Consider the following 17,259-nt stretch of genomic DNA (forward strand, 5'->3'; position numbering starts at 1 on the left):
TTTTGAGTATAGAGTGTTTTTACCTCCTTGGTTATTATTTTTTTTTTATTTCATTTTGGGGGAGGTCATTATTTGGGTACATAAATGCCACAGAGTTTGTATGTTGATTTTATATTCTGAAGTTTTATGGAATTCATTTAGTAGTTCCAATAGTTTTTTGTTTTGTTTTGTTTTTTGATGTAGTCTTTCTTGTTTTCCACATGAGATTTTGTCATCTGCAAATAGAAAGACTATTCTTCCTTTCAGATTTGGATCCCTTTTCTTTTTTCTTTTATTTCTTTTATTTTTTCCTTGTCTAATTGCTTTTGCTAGTACTACCAGAACTGTGTTTAATAGAAGTGGTAAAAGTAGGTATCCTTCCCTTGTACAACATCTTAGAGGAAAAGCTTTCAGTTTTTCCTTATTGATTATGACATTTAGTAGTGTTTTTTTTTCATAAATGGCCTTTATTGTATTGAGAAACTTTCTTTCTACCCTAAACTGTTAATAGTTTTTATTAAAAAAAAAAAGATGTAGAACTTTGTCAAATGCTTTTTCTGTGTCAATTGAGATATCAATGTCTGTTCTATCTTTCTATTAATGTAAAGTATCACAGTGATTAATTTGTATGTATTAAACCAATCTTGCATTTTAGAGATAAGTCCCTGTTGATCATAGTATACAATTTGTGATATATTATCAAATTTGATTTGCTAATACTTTATTGAAGATTTTTGCATCAATGTTCATCAGGTATATTGGCCTATAGCTTTTCCTTCTTATGGTGTCTTTGTCTGTTTTAGGTATCAAGATGACTGAGGTAATTACCTCAATCACTTTTGTTATTGATCTCTTCAGACTTTCTATTTCTTCCTGCTCTGACATTGGTACATTTTCTTTCCTTTAGGTCATTAATTTTGTTGGCCTATGTATCTGTGAATTTTCCAAAATTTCTACTGTTTCTGTTTTATAGTTTCATACCATTTTGGTCAGAAGATACTTGATATGATTTCAGATTTCTTAAATTTGTTAAGACTTGTTTGTGGCCTGCCATATGATCTATCCTGAAGATGTCCCAGGTATATTAGAGAATAATGTACATTCTGCTATTATTGGATGCTCTTAGGTCGACTTTGTTTAAAGTGCAATTCCATTTCCAGTATCTCCTTATTAATTTTCTTCCACTGTTGGAAGTGGAGTATTGCTATTTTTATATTGCTATTTCTTCTTTCATGTCCTTTTCATATTTGCTTTATATATTCAGGTGCTCTGATGTTGGCTAAGTGTAGATTTACAATTGATATATCCTTTTGAAGAATTAAGCCCTTTATTGTGAAATTATTACCTTCATCACCTCTGTGACAGTTTTGACTTGAAGTCTAATTTATCTGACATAAGTATAGTTACCTCTGCTCTATTTGGGTTGCTATTTGCATGAAATATCTTATTCCATGTCTTCACCTTTAAAAGTCCACGTGTGCCATAAAACTAAAGCAGGTTTCTTGTAGACAGCATACTGTTGGATCATGTTTCCTTTAAATCTATTCAGTCACTCTTTTTATTGCACAATTTTGTTCATTTTCATTCAAAGTAATTACTGATAGGAAAGGATAACTTCCATTTGTTCATTGTTTTCTGGTTGTTTAATTCTTTCCTTTTTTTTCTGGGATGCCAGGAGTCAAATCTAGCATCTTGAACATGCTAGACAAGTACTCTAACACAGAGCCACTCCCAGCTCTGTTTCTTCCTCTTTATTGTGTATCTGCTATAGTTTTTTGCTTTTGGGTCACCATGAGGTCTATATAAAATATCTTATAGTTATAATAAACTATTATAAAAGATCTAAAAATTCTAGATCTTTTTTTTCCCTCAGTTGTATATTTGATATTGTAATTTACACATTCTTATACTGTATATATATATGTATATATATATGTGTATATATATATACATATATATATATATATATATATATATATATATTTTAATAGCTTCATTTTATTTATTTATTTTTATGTGGTGCTGAGAATTGAACCCAGTGCCTCACATGTGCGAGGTAAGTGCTCTGCCACTGAGCCACAACCCCAGCCCCTTATAGTATATATTTAACAACATATTATAGTTATAGTTTTTAACTGTTTTGAACTATAGCATTCATACTAGAGATATGAATGGACTTACAGACTACCATTATAATGTTAGATTATTCTTAATTTGATTATATATTTACCTTACCAGTAAATTTTATACTTTCTTATGCTTTTACGTTAGTAATTAGCTTTCCTTATTGAAGAACTCCTATAACCATTTCTTGTAAGGTAGGTCTAACAGTAGACCCCACTCAGCTTTTGCATGTCTGAGAAGATACTTCTTCATTTCTGAAGGTCAGTTTTGCCTGGCAGGATTTTTTTTTTCCAGCATTTTAAATAGGGCATTCCCATTCTCTCCTATCCTACAAGGTTTCTGTCAACAAATCCATTGAAAACCTACATCCACTGATATAAGAGATCCTTTTATGTGTGACTTGATATTTTTGCTGCTTCTTAAATTCTCTCTTAGTCTTTGATTTTTGATGGCTTGAATATAATGTGTCTTGCAGAGGTCTTCTTTGGGTTAAATCTTTGAGCTAATGAATCTGAATATCCATTTTCTCTCCCAGGACTTAGGAATTTTTCAACAATTATTTGGTTAAATAAGTCTTTTGTCCATTTCTCTGTATTCTTCTGAAATTCCTATAATGAGAATGTTTGTTCACTTAATGGTATCCCATGAGTCTTGTAGACTGTTTTTACTTTTTTTCATTCTTTTTTCCCCTAAGTAATTTCAAAAGACCTATCTTCAAGTTTTTCAATTGTTCTTTTGCTTGATCTAGTCTGTTGTAGGTGTTGGCACCAAGATACCTGATATGTTCTTTTGATAATATCTCTTTGCTAAGTTTTTCATTTATATTGTGAATCATTTTTCTGGTTTTACTAAGTTGTCTCTCTGTACTCTCTTATATCTTGCAGAGTTTCCTTAAAGTCATTATCTTGAGTTCCTTTAAAAAAAATTTCCTTTTCTTTAGGGTCAGTTACTATAGAATCATTTGGTTCCTTTGATAGTATCATGTTTTCCTGCTTTTTTATGTTTCTTGTGTCCCTGCGCTGATGTCTGTACATGTAATAGAATGGTCATCTCTTCCAAACTTTACAAAGTGACTTATGTAGGGAAAGACTTTCACCTGCAGATAGGTCTTAGGGTGTGGCTGGGAAGAGTACATGATTATGGTTCTGAGTGGACGCAGTGGTACAGCTTCCATAGCAGGTTCTTAGCTATGGTCAATGTCAGTGGATGTTTCAATGGCATAGGCTGTAGGAGTTTGTGACAGAGAATGCTGTTAAAAGAATGCTGAGTAACAAAAGTTTGGGGGGAGGGATCTTCCTGTTCTCACTTTCCCTACAATGATGAGTTTTGGCATTGGGTCTGACATGGCCCACAAGTAGTAGCAGTGGCGCTGGGCTCCAGGGTACAGGTTCTCAGAACAGCTATAGAGCCATGGTTCTGGGCTCAGGGTCTCACAAACCTACAGGGACACCTGAGATTTGGGTCCTAGGTTCACTTTTCAAGACACTTTGGGAAGCAGATTGCCTGCAGAGCTGATTCTGAAGCACACCACAGCAACTTGGATCAAGGGAACTGGGTTTTACTTGTGATTCTGATCTTGGAGTCAGGGTCCAACACTGGCCTACCTCCAGGGAAGATGGGGGTACTCTGGGGGTTTAGACACTAGGAAATAAGGCTCAGCTATGATTTGGGAACCAGAGCCAATAGGGACATTAGACTCTGATCCCAGGAGATAAGATCCCCAGTAAGATGACATGGACCCTTGGAATTGTGGGACATGGCAGATTTCCAGTGACAGCAAGGATCCAGAAGTAATAAAGCGTAGCTGTGGCTTGGACCCTGGGGTACAAGGATTAATATAGTGAAGACTACTCCCCGGCAAGGCTCCACAGCTCAGACTTCAGGGTTCTAGTCCAGTTCCAGGGAAGCCTGGATACAGCTCTCTGTCCTGGAGGACAGATCGCACAGCTCACCCAATACTCTATTTCAAGGGGGAATGGGATCCCATGCCTGCTACTTGGCTCAGCCACTGCACTGGTTCCTTGGGAATAGAGAGTGCCATGCCATTTCAGCTCACGTTTCAGGCAGAGCATTACTTCCCTGGGAGGTCAAAGCAGGGATTCCCTGAGGGGCAGGGCACTGCTTCACCTTTGGTTCTGGGGACCATGACTGCTGTGGGTAGTCAGTGTATCATTTCCCTGGAAGGCAGGGCTCCAAGTCAGCTCAGATCCTGAGCAGCAGGGCACAACCATGACTAGGCAGCATGGTAGAGTGGATCCATGCTGTTGGTCCCCCAAGATAGACTGTAGCAGCAGTCGGGCTCCAAGATGGCAGGTTATCAGGTGGGGGTTGGTAGATGAGCAGTTTCAGGGGATAGAGAAGTGCAGTGGGTACCCGCCCCCAGACCAGGACAATGTTCTCGTTCCACAGTGGTGCAGTCCATTAGCTGCACTGGTCACAGGGGATGGGGCGCATTGTTGGCTTCTTCATTTGGGGATAATGCAGCTGTGTGGACTCCAGGCAGCTCCCTGAGCAAGGCTTAGTGCCTGTGAGGACTGCAGGATTCCCCAGTGGCAGGGACTCAGGTGGTCATGGTGGTAATGTGGACACTTCCTCTTGCCTACCTTTTCCCTGCAAGGAGAAGTCCTTCCTGATTCCAGATTGATCCTGACTGGGTCGGGGGGGGGGGGTGTGCCAGAGGTGAGGTATTTTCTTCCTCTAAGAGGCCATCCTGGTTTTCTGCACTCTACAGGGTTTCTGCTACTCATTTGATATATTCCAGCATTCTTCATTTATTTGTGATTCTGCAACCTGTATACGGGGTAAAAATGGGAGTTCATAACCCACTTGAATCTAAAGTATGAAATATGATATGTCAAGAGCTATGTAATGTTTTGAACAACCAATAAAAAAATGTATTTCTTTGTTTGTGGGTTTGACTCTCCTCTGGGTGGGTGGGGGGCACAAGCAGAAAGAGCTTCTAGTCAGTCATCTTGCTGATGCCATTTAACGTTAGCTTTTATCAGAGGATATCTGATGAGATTTCACAAACCATTTCTCTCCCTGTACTCCTTAGTACAGTACAGTCTCTCTTACCTGAGTTGGTGCTTAACAAATGATTCTAGAATGAGGAATTGCATACAGTAATGAGCTAATTAATTGAGTGAACATGAGCGCTCTGACATCCCCTTTAGAAGGACAGACTGCTTCTGCAGGCAGTAGTAAGTGATTTGAGCCACCATCAATGACTGTGGCCTGGTGCTCCAGTGATTTCAAAAGCCAAGCATTTGTTTCTCTTTGCTTGTTTCTATGGAATTGGCTTTTGCTCTTGCTCCATGAAACATCTGAACTAAAAGAGGGACAACACAACTATTGAATACATTATTGAGTACTAAAGAAAGTAAGACACACCTTCATTCTCTGGATGATTCTGTATCTGGAACCACATCACAGTTGCCATTACTCTAGAGCAGAGGTCAGCAAACTTTTTCTATAAAGGACCAGATAGTAAAGATCTTTTACTTTGTGGACTCTGTTACCACCAATTTACCCTTGTCATACCAAAGCAGCCTCAGACAATATGTAAACAACCAGGTGCATTGTGTGTTCCAATAAAACCTAATTTATAAAAATAAGCAGTGGGTCAGTTTGGCTCCTATGGCCCTAGTTTGTTGGCCCCTGTTGTAGAGTGCTACATGATGATCTCTCATGTTCTTTTAAAATTATTATTAATTAAAAGGTGCTCATTTTGTGGAGATATGTCAGAGGAAGGGAACATGCCTAGCAAGTGTGAGACTCTGGGGTTTGATCCCCAGCACACAAAAATAAAATAAAACAAAATGCGTTCATTATCCTGTTCTTTTTCATTGCTTTTATGGTAGCCAATGAAAGGGTTGACTTATTTTGAATAGCAAGATGTTTTAAAAATGACTTTTAAAGGCACATGCGGTCAGGTTGGGCAGGAGGAGCTAAAGTGTGTATCCATAAAACATGGCTACTTAACAGAATGCCATGTCCTTCCCAGACCCCAACCAGCTCAGCTTCATAACCAGTCCCTCCTCGCTCCTGTCCTCCACAGCGAGGGCCCCTCTCATATGACCCCAAGACTCTGCCTCCCTCTAGCCAGCATGACACTGGGGCAAGGCTAGCCAGCAGCTCTCCCCTTCTCTTCTGTCACTTCAGCCTTGATACAAAGCTGGGAACTGAGTTCGTGCTGACCATACAAACTCTCTGGAACCTCTTTAGTTCCCTCCCCAAAATACTGAGTTTGGCTTACGGTTGGCAGCCTTTGGTACCCTGCCCCTTCCTTCTCGCTCACTTGCTAATCTTCGTTCCAAGTTAAAGGGTTATCATGAGGTTGAAAAAGCCAAGGTTTTCTCTCCACCGTGTTTTACTCCCCTAAGGACATGTCTTGAGTCTAGATTGGCCCATGCAAAAAAGTCTGGCTGGCAGTTTTACTGGCTTTCTTTCAACAAGGAGAGTGAAAATGCTGGTTGCCAAGCAACACATATGCCATGACTTCTTCCAACAATGTGAGGTTCAAAAAAAATAGCAAGAAACATTTGTCTATATCATCATATCGTGAGCGGAGATCCTGTGGGACAGGCAGGGCAAGCAGGTTGATACAACAACATAATATCTTTTCATTCCAACTTTGGTGTCTTTCCCTGGAGACTCACCTGGAGAGACAGAGGAGCAGGCCTTCAGCTCCGTGCAACTGATGGACAGACTTATCATGAAGAATGCCATAGTATAGTCAGTCACCACCATTTGTAGTTGCAAATTTTCCTACTTGATAAAATTTCTTTCTAATTTTTTTAGTTAGCTTTTTCACTGCTGTGACTAAAAGGGCCAACCAGAACAATTGTAGAGGAAAGATTTATTTGAGGGCTCACAGTTTCAGAGGTCTCAGTCCATAGAAGCCCAGCACCATTCCTCGGAGCTCTAGGTGAGGCTGACCATCATGGCAGAAAAGTGTGACAGAGGAAAGCAGCTCACATGATGATCAGAAAGCAGGGAGAGGGGTCTCCACGTGCCAGATACAAATATATACCCCAAAGCCACAGCCCCAATTCCCACCTCCTCCAGCCACACCCTACTACTTCAGTTACCACTCAGTTAATCCCTATCAGGGGATTAATTCACTTATTTGGTTAAGATCCTTATAACCCAATCATTTCTCCTCTGAACCTTCTTACATTGTCTCACACGTGAGCTTTTGGGGGACACCTCATATCCAAACCATAACAGTAATCCCTGAACAATACTCAACGCACTTCAGAATCATTTCAGGACTTGCAGAGTGGTGGAAACTTTGAGTCTCCAACCCATATGTTCCCCATTAAAATGGCACAAGGTGCTACTCTGCCTTCTTGTGTCAGCTCTTCTATTTATAAACAAGTGTGCTTTCAAGTTGATGTACTGCTATGTGTTTTTTTGTTTTGTTTTGCATTTTTGTGTTTTTGTTGGTGATTTCACTGTTTTAAATGATCCCGTGCATGGTGTTAACGTGTTGTCTAATGTAACAAAGGGCACGAAGACTGTGATATGCCTTGTGGAGAAAACACACATGTTAAATAAGCTTCACTCAGGCCTGAGTTACAGTGCTGTCGACTGCAAGTTCAATATTAATGAATCAATACAACAGTACATTCAGAAAAAGGAAGAGGAAATTCCCTGATCTATATGTAAGGGCACTCCAGAAAGTACTAAGCTAATATCTGTGGTACATAATGAAGCTATAGAAATGATTTTAAAAAGTAACTGAATTTGTAGATTCATGAGATGATGAACAGTTAAGGAAAAAAAATCTGTAGCCCAGTGTATTGTTGCGAGGCCAAAAGCCAAAGAAATTTATGGTCATATTACTCTGGTTCAGGAAATTATTGAACCCTTCTTGGTTAGTGTTTATTATAAAGCAATACTGCATATGTTTTAGTACTTATAAGGAATACGTATTAAATAAGTTATCTTTCAACAGAAATGCATATAAAACAAGGTTGTGTAATGACCAGTTGATGAAACTGTTGTGACAGGATCCTCACCAGAGGCTCACTAAACCATGCATTTCCCCCACAAGTCATGGACAATTATTCACTAATTCAGCATTCACAGGTATTTTATAGAACCTATATGATCACAACTATCCCAAATGGAACCCATCTTCTGCTTCCCATATTGAAGACAAGGGTGCACTGTCTTTGCCAGGATAAGACTCAACCGCCCCACTGAATGGCTATGTCCACGACACGTCCTTCCTGGACGTGAAGGGAGTTAAATGTGTGCAGCTGGTCCCTGGTGCCCCCCCCCACCTCCTTTATTGCTCCTTTCACCACTTCTGTCACTGGTTATTTTGCGAAAGGGAAGCCCTGGTATATTTATAAAGTGTCCTGGTACTGAGCCGTTGTGAGCTCAGCATCCCTGAACAGACACCTTAATTGGTCTCAGATGGGAAGGAAAAACTATCACACCACAGTCTCTCCTCCCTGAAGCTGGATTCAGGTCACGTGTGAAATGGCCCCTTGTCTGTTGACAGTGGCCTGCATCTCCCACAGTCTGCTGAACTGGACAGTCCCTCCCCAGGGGGTTCAGACGTGCAGATGAACTCCTCTCATCTGGTATTACAAACACATCGCAGAGATATGAACATAGGGCATGGGAAACACAGAGGCGGCCTCAGCCTTCAGGGAAGGGGATGCTCCAGAGATGAAATGACACTTGGCAAATGCTGCTGATGAAGTAAGCAGAGGCCTTTTAAAAGCAAGATAGAAAAAATGGTAGAACAAGTATAGGAATGGAAAAAAAAAAAACTTGAGACATTCCTTTCGGACAATTTTTAAAGTGTCCAGAAACACAATCGGTAAACCCGTGGGCCTCATTATCACCACTCTGGACACTCTGGCCCCACACAGCAACTGAAAAGTTCCCAGAGGAGGCCTTTCTAGAAAGTTCTTTCAATTGCTGAGCAAGAGAGTATTTGGGCTTGTGTCTGTGTTTCTCCACTTATCAGGAATACAAATACTTTTTTCCTTCCGTGCTACTAGATGCAAATATGAGAATTAAGAGACAGTGAGGATAAAGTGGTTCCAACCCCTTGTAAGACATTTTGCATGTATTATAAACACATAGATTTTCAATACAAGTTCTCGGCAGGGAACTGCTTTTTGTTACAGGGATTGCCTGTGTGCACAAACTTGCAGAGAAAGGCAGTGTATGCAGATAGCACACTGAGTCACTGGTCACAAAGTCATTTTCTCCTGATCCCTCTTCCCATTTCTATTCCCAGGTCTCATTATATGCAATGTCATATGCACACAGACACACAGGAACACCCCATCACAGCCAGGACAGAAGTGCCCAGGGAGGTGTTTGCATGAATTTCATCTTTGGAGTAAGAAGCACTTGCTCAGCTGCCAACCACAAATAGCCCCATGCTCCCATGCTGGAAAATGATGCTAATTGGTATGCCATTAAAAAAAAAAAAAAAAAAAAAAAAAAAGGAAGAAAAAAATACCAACCACAACAAAATAACCATGTACAGACCTAAAGTCCTACCCTGACAGTCCATGTGAAGCATGGCCCACTAATGCAGCCTTAATTCACTTTGTTTGGCAGAGAGAGCAAGCTCACCATGCTGCTTCGGGAGTCTCTGGGGAACATGAACTGTCGCACCACCATGATCGCTCACATCTCTGCCGCAGCTGGGAACTATGCAGAAACCCTGTCTACCATCCAGATCGCATCAAGGGTCTTGAGGATGAAGAAGAAGAAGACGAAGGTAAGCAGTTCACAGTGGGTGCAGTGGGTAAAGGAGCTTTGGAACCTTGCCCCAGTACTGGGTCAGAGAGAGCCAAATCAATATTGCTGATCCCCAAACACAGGGGTGCATGTGAAAGCATCACTGTTGTGGTCCCCACCTCAGGGCAGGGAAACCTTCCCACTGATAAGAGAGAGTCAGGTCTTCTGCTGGCCCTGGGCATCCAGCCTGACCCCTGACAGGTAGTGCTTTTGGCATGTTTTAGATAGATTTTGAGATGAAAAATGTTGGAAAGATGGAAATTACTCAGTTTTTCTCTTGCCTGACTGGGTCCTATGTAGATGAAGACTGTGTCCTTCAATGAGTCAACTCTAAAGAGGGTTATTAACTTCTTGTTCAGGTGACCCTATTGCCCACTCCCATGTTCAGGAGTGATTTCCTGGCTGCTGGAATTGTCGTGTTAATTCAGTGTTTTCTGCTTGATACCGAGTCTGCTAGATGCCACTGGGCTCCTTTCCTCTGGCAGAAGCAAACCCTGGACAGTGGCAGCTTGCCTGAGAGGACCATGGTGGTTGTGGCCACGCAGATTGGGGGGGGGCAGTGGTTAACATGTGGGAGGGCTTTTCTTTCCTTCTCCTTTATGTATTTTTTAATGGGGGATGGAATATAAAACAGGGTTTCCCAACCAATGTTCTGTTGGTTGTATTCAGAATAGCCCTTAAGAGGTCAGAGGGGGACTGAATCTCCTCTCCTGAGCAGCCTCTGATTCCTCAGTGTGCCAAATAGGGATTATCTTAAGCACATACAGCTAAGATGTGGAACAGTGGGCACTCTGGCCTGGCCCACTGGAGTCATGGTTCCGCTCTTCAATGCGGGAGGTCAACCAGGAGGACCTTCAGTAGCTCCTGTTGAGTCAGTGGCTTCTACCATGTACCACATAGTGTCAGGCTCCCTGGGAGGGCTGTCTCAGAGGCGCCACATGTTAACTGTTCTCCCATTCATAGTACACGTCGAGCTCCTCTGGTGGAGAAAGCTCCTGTGAGGAAGGCAGAATGCGCAGGCCCACCCAGCTGAGACCCTTCCATACCAGAGCCACGGTGGACCCCGACTTCCCCATTGCGCACCTGTCCAGTGATCCTGACTACTCCTCCAGCAGCGAGCAGTCTTGTGACACTGTCATCTACATCGGGCCTAATGGCACAGCCCTCTCCGACAAGGAGCTCACTGACAATGAGGGCCCCCCAGACTTTGTTCCCATTGTGCCTGCCCTGCAGAAGACCAGAGGTGACAGCCGGCCCACAGAGGCAGGAGAGGCTGCAGCCAGCAAATCAGAAAGGGACTGCTTGAAGTGTAACACATTTGCTGAGCTGCAAGAGAGACTAGACTGCATTGATGGCAGCGAGGAGCCCAGTAAGTTTCCTTTTGAAGAGCTGCCTGTACAGTTTGGGGCAGAGCAAGCGAGCAAATGCCCCTCGTTAAGCCAAGTGGCTGGGGCAAACTCACTTTCTGAGTCCGATAAGGAAGACAATGGGTCAGATGGCCAGCTGACTGATCGGGAAGGCACAGACAACCTGGCCTGTAAGATGCAGAGGAATCACTCCCCTGTGCCTGCCACAGCACGCAGCAGCAGCCCCACCCCAGCCTCACCCCGAAGCATCCCAGGCAGCAGCGGCCAGATGGTGCAGAGCCCCAGCCTCCAGAGCAGCCGAGAGAGCCTGAACTCCTGTGGCTTCATGGAGGGCAAGCCCAGGCCCATGGGCTCCCCCCGGCTGGGCATTGCCAGCCTGTCCAAGACCTCTGAGTACAAACCCCCCAGCTCTCCTTCCCAGAGATGCAAAGTCTACACCCAGAAGGGGGTCCTGCCAACCTCTGCCCCACTGCCACCCTTGAGCAAGGATTCTGGCATGGTCTCTAGCGAGTCCTTGCTGCAGCCTGAGGTACGTACCCCTCCGGTTGGAATGAGCCCCCAGGTTTTGAAGAAATCTATGTCTGCTGGAAGTGAGGGGTTCCCAGAAACCCCTGTTGAGGATGAGCATCAGGCAGCATCTCCCCCAGACTCCAAGAAGGAGATCCTGAGCACCACAATGGTGACCGTGCAGCAGCCATTGGAGCTGAACGGGGAGGACGAGCTGGTGTTCACGCTGGTGGAGGAGCTAACCATCAGTGGGGTCCTGGACAGTGGCCGCCCCACCAGCATCATCAGTTTCAATAGCGACTGCTCTGTGCAGGCCTTAGCCTCAGGCTCCCGGCCCGTCAGCATCATCAGCAGCATCAGCGAGGATCTGGAGGGCTACTCCAGCATGGCTCCCGTCTCTGAGGTGAGCATCACACAGTTCTTGCCCCTTCCGAAGCTGAGCCTGGATGGGAAGGCCCGGGAAACAGGCAGCAGGCGATCCTCCATCAGCTCCTGGCTAAGTGAGATGAGCGCCGGCAGTGATGGCGAACAATCATGTCACAGTTTCATAGCCCAGACATGTTTTGGGCATGGGGAGGCCATGGCAGAACCTCCAGCCTCAGAGTTTGTTAGCAGCATCCAGAACACTGCTGTGGTGTGCAGAGAGAAGCCCAAGGCAGGCCCTGACAACCTGCTCATCTTGTCTGAGGTCGGGGAAGACTCTTTCAACAAAGCCACCCCCATCAAAAGCTGCAAAATATCCACACTGGGCAAGGCCATGGTCACCATCTCTAATACAGCCAACCTGAGCAACTGCGAAGGGTACATCCCCATGAAGACCAACATCACGGTTTACCCCTGCATCGCCATGAGCCCTCGGAACGTTCAAGAGCCTGAGACTTCTACTGCCATCTCCAAAACAGCTGCCAGAGCAGCCCCGTCCCAGGAGAGTAAAGAAACCAGTGCAAAGAAAGAGATGAAATTTGAGGACCCCTGGCTGAAACGAGAAGAGGAAGTGAAAAAAGAGAATGCTTTTCCCAGTGAAGAAGGGATTAGATATGAGACTGCCACAGGCCCCACTAAGCCTGAGACCAGACCAGAGCAAGAACAGGATAGGAAGCCCAGCCCGGGCGACAGGCTCAGCAGCAGCAGTGGAGAGGTATCTGCCTCCCCAGTGACTGACAACTTCAAGAGGGTTGTGGATGGCTGTGAGATGGCTCTGCCTGGTTTGGTGGCCCAGAGCCCAATGCATTCCAGCAAAAGCCTGAAATCCAGCAGCCTTCCTAGAGCATTTCAGAAAGCCAGCAGACACGAGGAGCTGGACAGCTTCTTCTACCACTGCAGTGCCGACACCAATGGCCTGGGGACAGCATCAGGCACCCAGGCCTCTAAGGCAACCCTGGAGCGCAAGGTGGCTTCACCCAAGCATTGTGTTCTTGCCCGGCCTAAAGGGACTCCCCCTCTGCCCCCTGTCCGCAAGTCCAGCTTGGACCAGAAGAACCGGGCCAGCCCCCAGCACAGTGCCAGCAGCAGCAGCACCAGCAGCCCCTTGAACCAGCCAGCCACCTTCTTGGCCAGCTTCCCTGATGAGCCCAGCAGCAAGATGAAGGACGCCAGTAGCAGCAGCAAGCTCTTCAGCGCCAAGCTGGAGCAGCTGGCCAGCAGGACCAACTCTCTTGGCAGAACAACAGTCAGCCACTACGAATGCTTGTCGCTGGAGAGGGCCGAGAGCCTGTCCTCCATGAGCTCGCGACTGCACGCCGGCAAAGACAGCACCATGCCCCGAGCTGGCAGGAGCCTGGGCCGCAGCAGCGCAGGGGCCTCACCACCCAGCTGCAGCGCCACCCAGTCAGCAGGGGCGTCGCCCAAGGCCAGCCAGTCCAAGATTTCAGCCGTGAGCAAGCTCCTCCTGGCCAGCCCCAAAGCCCGCAGCCTGTCCACCCCCACCACCAAAACCCTCAGCTTCTCCACCAAGTCGCTGCCTCAGTCAGTGGGCCAGAGCTCCAACGTGCCCCCCAGCGGGAAGCACATGTCCTGGTCCACCCAGTCGCTCAGCAGGAACCGAAGCTCTGGATTGGCTTCCAAACTGCCGCTGAGAGCAGTCAATGGGCGCATCTCCGAGCTGCTGCAGGGGAATGGGGGCGCCCGGGGTTTGCAGGTGCGAGCTGGACCCGAGGTGGAGGAGCGCAGTGGGGCTCCCGCGGAGGACAAGCCTGCAGCAGCGCACCTACTGCCCTCGCCCTACAGCAAGATCACCCCACCGCGGAAGCCACACCGGTGCAGCAGCGGGCATGGCAGCGACAACAGCAGCGTGCTGAGCGGGGAGCTCCCGCCGGCCATGGGGAAGACTGCCCTCTTCTACCACAGTGGTGGCAGCAGCGGCTACGAGAGCATGATGAGGGACAGCGAGGCCACCGGCAGCGCGTCCTCGGCCCAGGACTCCATGAGCGAGAACAGCAGCTCTGTGGGCGGCAGGTGCCGGAGCCTGAAAACCCCAAAGAAACGGTCCAATTCAGGTAGGCGCTTGGGGACAGGGTCCCAGGGAGGTAAAGGGCAGGTGTGTATGGGGTCCACTGCTCCCCTGTCCTCTGATGAGGGGACCTCCAGGATCTGGGGATTGAGGTCTCATCTCTCCTTTCTGATATCCTGTCACTTGTAGGTCTTGGCTAGGGATAGAACCGCAGAAGGCTTCATTGTAAAAACTTGTTGTTATGTGCATCATTAGACCTTGAGGATGCCACCGGCCCTCACTCTCAGCAGGGGGAAAGGCCAGGGTGCTGGATGCCCAAGAGCATCCATGAATCAAGGCCCAAAGCTGGCTCTTCCTCCATAGCATCTCCTTACCTGGTCCCTGAGCCATGGCTTTATTTGCTCAAGCACTGTACTACTTTTTAGAGGTATCTGAGAGATCAGATCAGGTTCCCTGACCTCAGGACTATAGAAACCTGTATGTGGGACTGATGGTCTCCAAGACCTTGGCAGCCTCTCCCAGGGATGGAGCATACTTTGATTCATTGAAGGTGCAGTAGGAGAAGCCTTCCTCCACTCCCAACCCCAAAGACAGTAATAGACAGTCAGGTGTGGACTCCAGCCGAAGGGGTTGCACTTCTTCTGTTCACACACACAGTGCCACACCGTATAGACCCACTCATGCACTACCACCACTGTGGTGGGAGGAGTCTTTGCCATCTCCAGGAATCTGTTGTCAAAAGGCAATACTCCAGAACTCAGGAAAACCACTGACATGTTTGTTAGAGTTTAGTGTGACATGTAACAGTTAGTTCTGGTGGGCAAGGAGAAGAGAACTGAAGTACACATGGGGTAGGTGAGGTGAAAGACGGGAAGGAGAGAAGGAAGCAGGGAGACAGAAGCAAAAGTTATCAGGAATAACGAGATACTTGAGAATTTTGCCTGGAATCATTTCTATTCTTCAATGACTTCTAAAGAAATCGTCCTCATTCATTCTTTAGCCTCAGCATTCAAATAAAAAAAGAATAATGCCAAGCCCCAAATGCAATGCAATTCTGTGCCTTGGTTGAATTGCTGGTGGCAAGGGGCCTGTCCTCTGCCACCCCTCCCCCTTCTGTGGAATTCTATGCTCTTCAGAAGCCACTGCTTTGCAGAATATGGGTGTCAACAGCCTATTTGGGATTAAAAGATGGGGTGATGTTCAGAAAGGGGGTTCTTTTTTCTACTGTGCCAGCTGCATCTGCAGCACCTGCTCCACAGACTTTTTCTATCAGTCATGACATTACTTTTCCCTATTCCACTACCAGTGAGTTCCAGCTCTGGAATGTTCCAATCCAGATAAAAGGACTCTGATCAGAGCACATCATAACCCTTTGTCTTCCTCAAATCAAAGAAATGGCCTTAGGGATCATGCATTCATGCAGTTTTACATCCCCAGATGCCCCACCAGCCCACCCCACCCCATTGCAACTCACAGAACATGGCAGTGAGGATGTTACATTCTAAGCATGTTTGGAAAACTTCATGGCTGTCAGCACCTTGACGTCTTTATTTTCCAATGGTGGGTGTTTCAGCATCTGATGCACTTGGTCTGTGCTCTGCTTCACCCGCCTTAGTTTCAGCAACAGACTTTGGAGCAGAACCCCCTATAAGACAAGTTGGAAGTGACAAGCTACTCAGTAAAACAAAACAGCTGCTGTGTCCTATCATCAAGGGCCAAGGGCATTACAATGTGTTGATATTAGTCACTAAACATAACAAAGTTTATCTATGCCACTTTTTAAAAATATTTATTTTTCAATTGTAGTTGGACACAATACCTTTATTTTACTTATTTATTTTTATGTGGTGCTGAGGATCGAACCCAGGGCCTCGCACATGCTAGGCAAGTGCTCTACCATTGAGCCACAACCCCAGCCCTACACCACTATCTTTGTGGGGAAGAAATATCTGTTTGCCTTCCCAGTATTTGACTGACAAACCCCGTTATTTCAACCTACCCAGTGTTGATCTTCAAATCCAGACAATTGAGTGACATTTGCTATGTGGTCATCTGTGTTTTAGTGTTAGAGAGTGCTTTCATTACTTCTCTCTAATTAAGGCACCTTGAATTAATTGTTCTTTCACTGCTTTTTATTCTCTTTCAAGACTTTAATTTATTGGTTTGCCTGTTATAGTGGAACAAAGAGGAGGAAAAAGATGTGAAAGAAACAAATGTGCACAATAGCTCCTTGGAGAGTGGCCACAGGTTCTGCACATGACCTTGCTCAGGGCTGAGTCCTTTCACAGGTGCTGTCCTTTGAGGGTCTCTTTTTAGGTAAGGCCTTTGGAGGAAATAATATGAAATTAAAAAGCGATGGTAGGTGCTAGAGATAGGATTTCATATGGAGTGCCCAGAGCATCAGACCTTTGTGATCTGTTGCCACAGATCCAGGGCTCCATGATGGATTTGGTGGTGAAGTGGAGCTCATTTCAGGTTAGGTGACCTTGTCTCACTTGTTTATGATTATTATTAAGAGAAATGCTGGCTGTCAGGTGTGATAAGCATCCATTAAAAACCACTTCTTTAGGAGAAACCATAAAACCCTTCAAAGGAAATTCCTAAGTAGATGGCTAATGTTTACCATTACTAGAGATGAGACAGGCAGTTGTCTTTTATTTGAGATGGCTTTTGAATTTGGAAAATTGTAATGCTTTGGTTATTTGCTTAACAAAAAGGAACTAGAATTTTATCATTGGGTAAATTACGGTGAGCACTCTGATTTCCTTGTGATGCATATAACAATAGAAACCATCAAATATCACCACAGTTCATTATTCCAGCCTCATTCCTAGAGACCCATGTTATTAGTGAAGAGTGTACATAATCAGGCTTATTCTTGTGGTCTTTGTGTGGAATGGTGCAGTGAGAAGATTAATCCAGAAAGTAGAAGACATGGGATCTTGAGTTGTGTGATCTCTCAGAAATAATTAGCCACTCTGGGCTTCAGTTTTCTCATGTACAAATTAAGTAAGGGATTTGGTAGATAATAGCCATGGTCTGCCTGCTGCCCACATC

The 17,259-nt window shown here is 45.3% G+C and overlaps 1 protein-coding gene across 1 annotated transcript in view; it reads left to right on the top strand.

The window, feature by feature from the left end:
- Positions 1-17,259, top strand: part of Kif26b (kinesin family member 26B) — a 471,784-nt gene that overhangs the window by 438,869 nt on the left and 15,656 nt on the right. Inside the window, exons 11-12 of the mRNA XM_076831744.1 lie at positions 9,697-9,859; positions 10,843-14,248. Of these exons, the coding sequence (XP_076687859.1) occupies positions 9,697-9,859; positions 10,843-14,248 (3,569 nt within the window). The remainder of the gene's footprint in view (positions 1-9,696; positions 9,860-10,842; positions 14,249-17,259) is intronic.

Source organism: Callospermophilus lateralis, chromosome 13 (assembly GCF_048772815.1).
Source record: "Callospermophilus lateralis isolate mCalLat2 chromosome 13, mCalLat2.hap1, whole genome shotgun sequence".
NCBI classification, from domain to species: Eukaryota; Metazoa; Chordata; class Mammalia; order Rodentia; family Sciuridae; genus Callospermophilus; species Callospermophilus lateralis.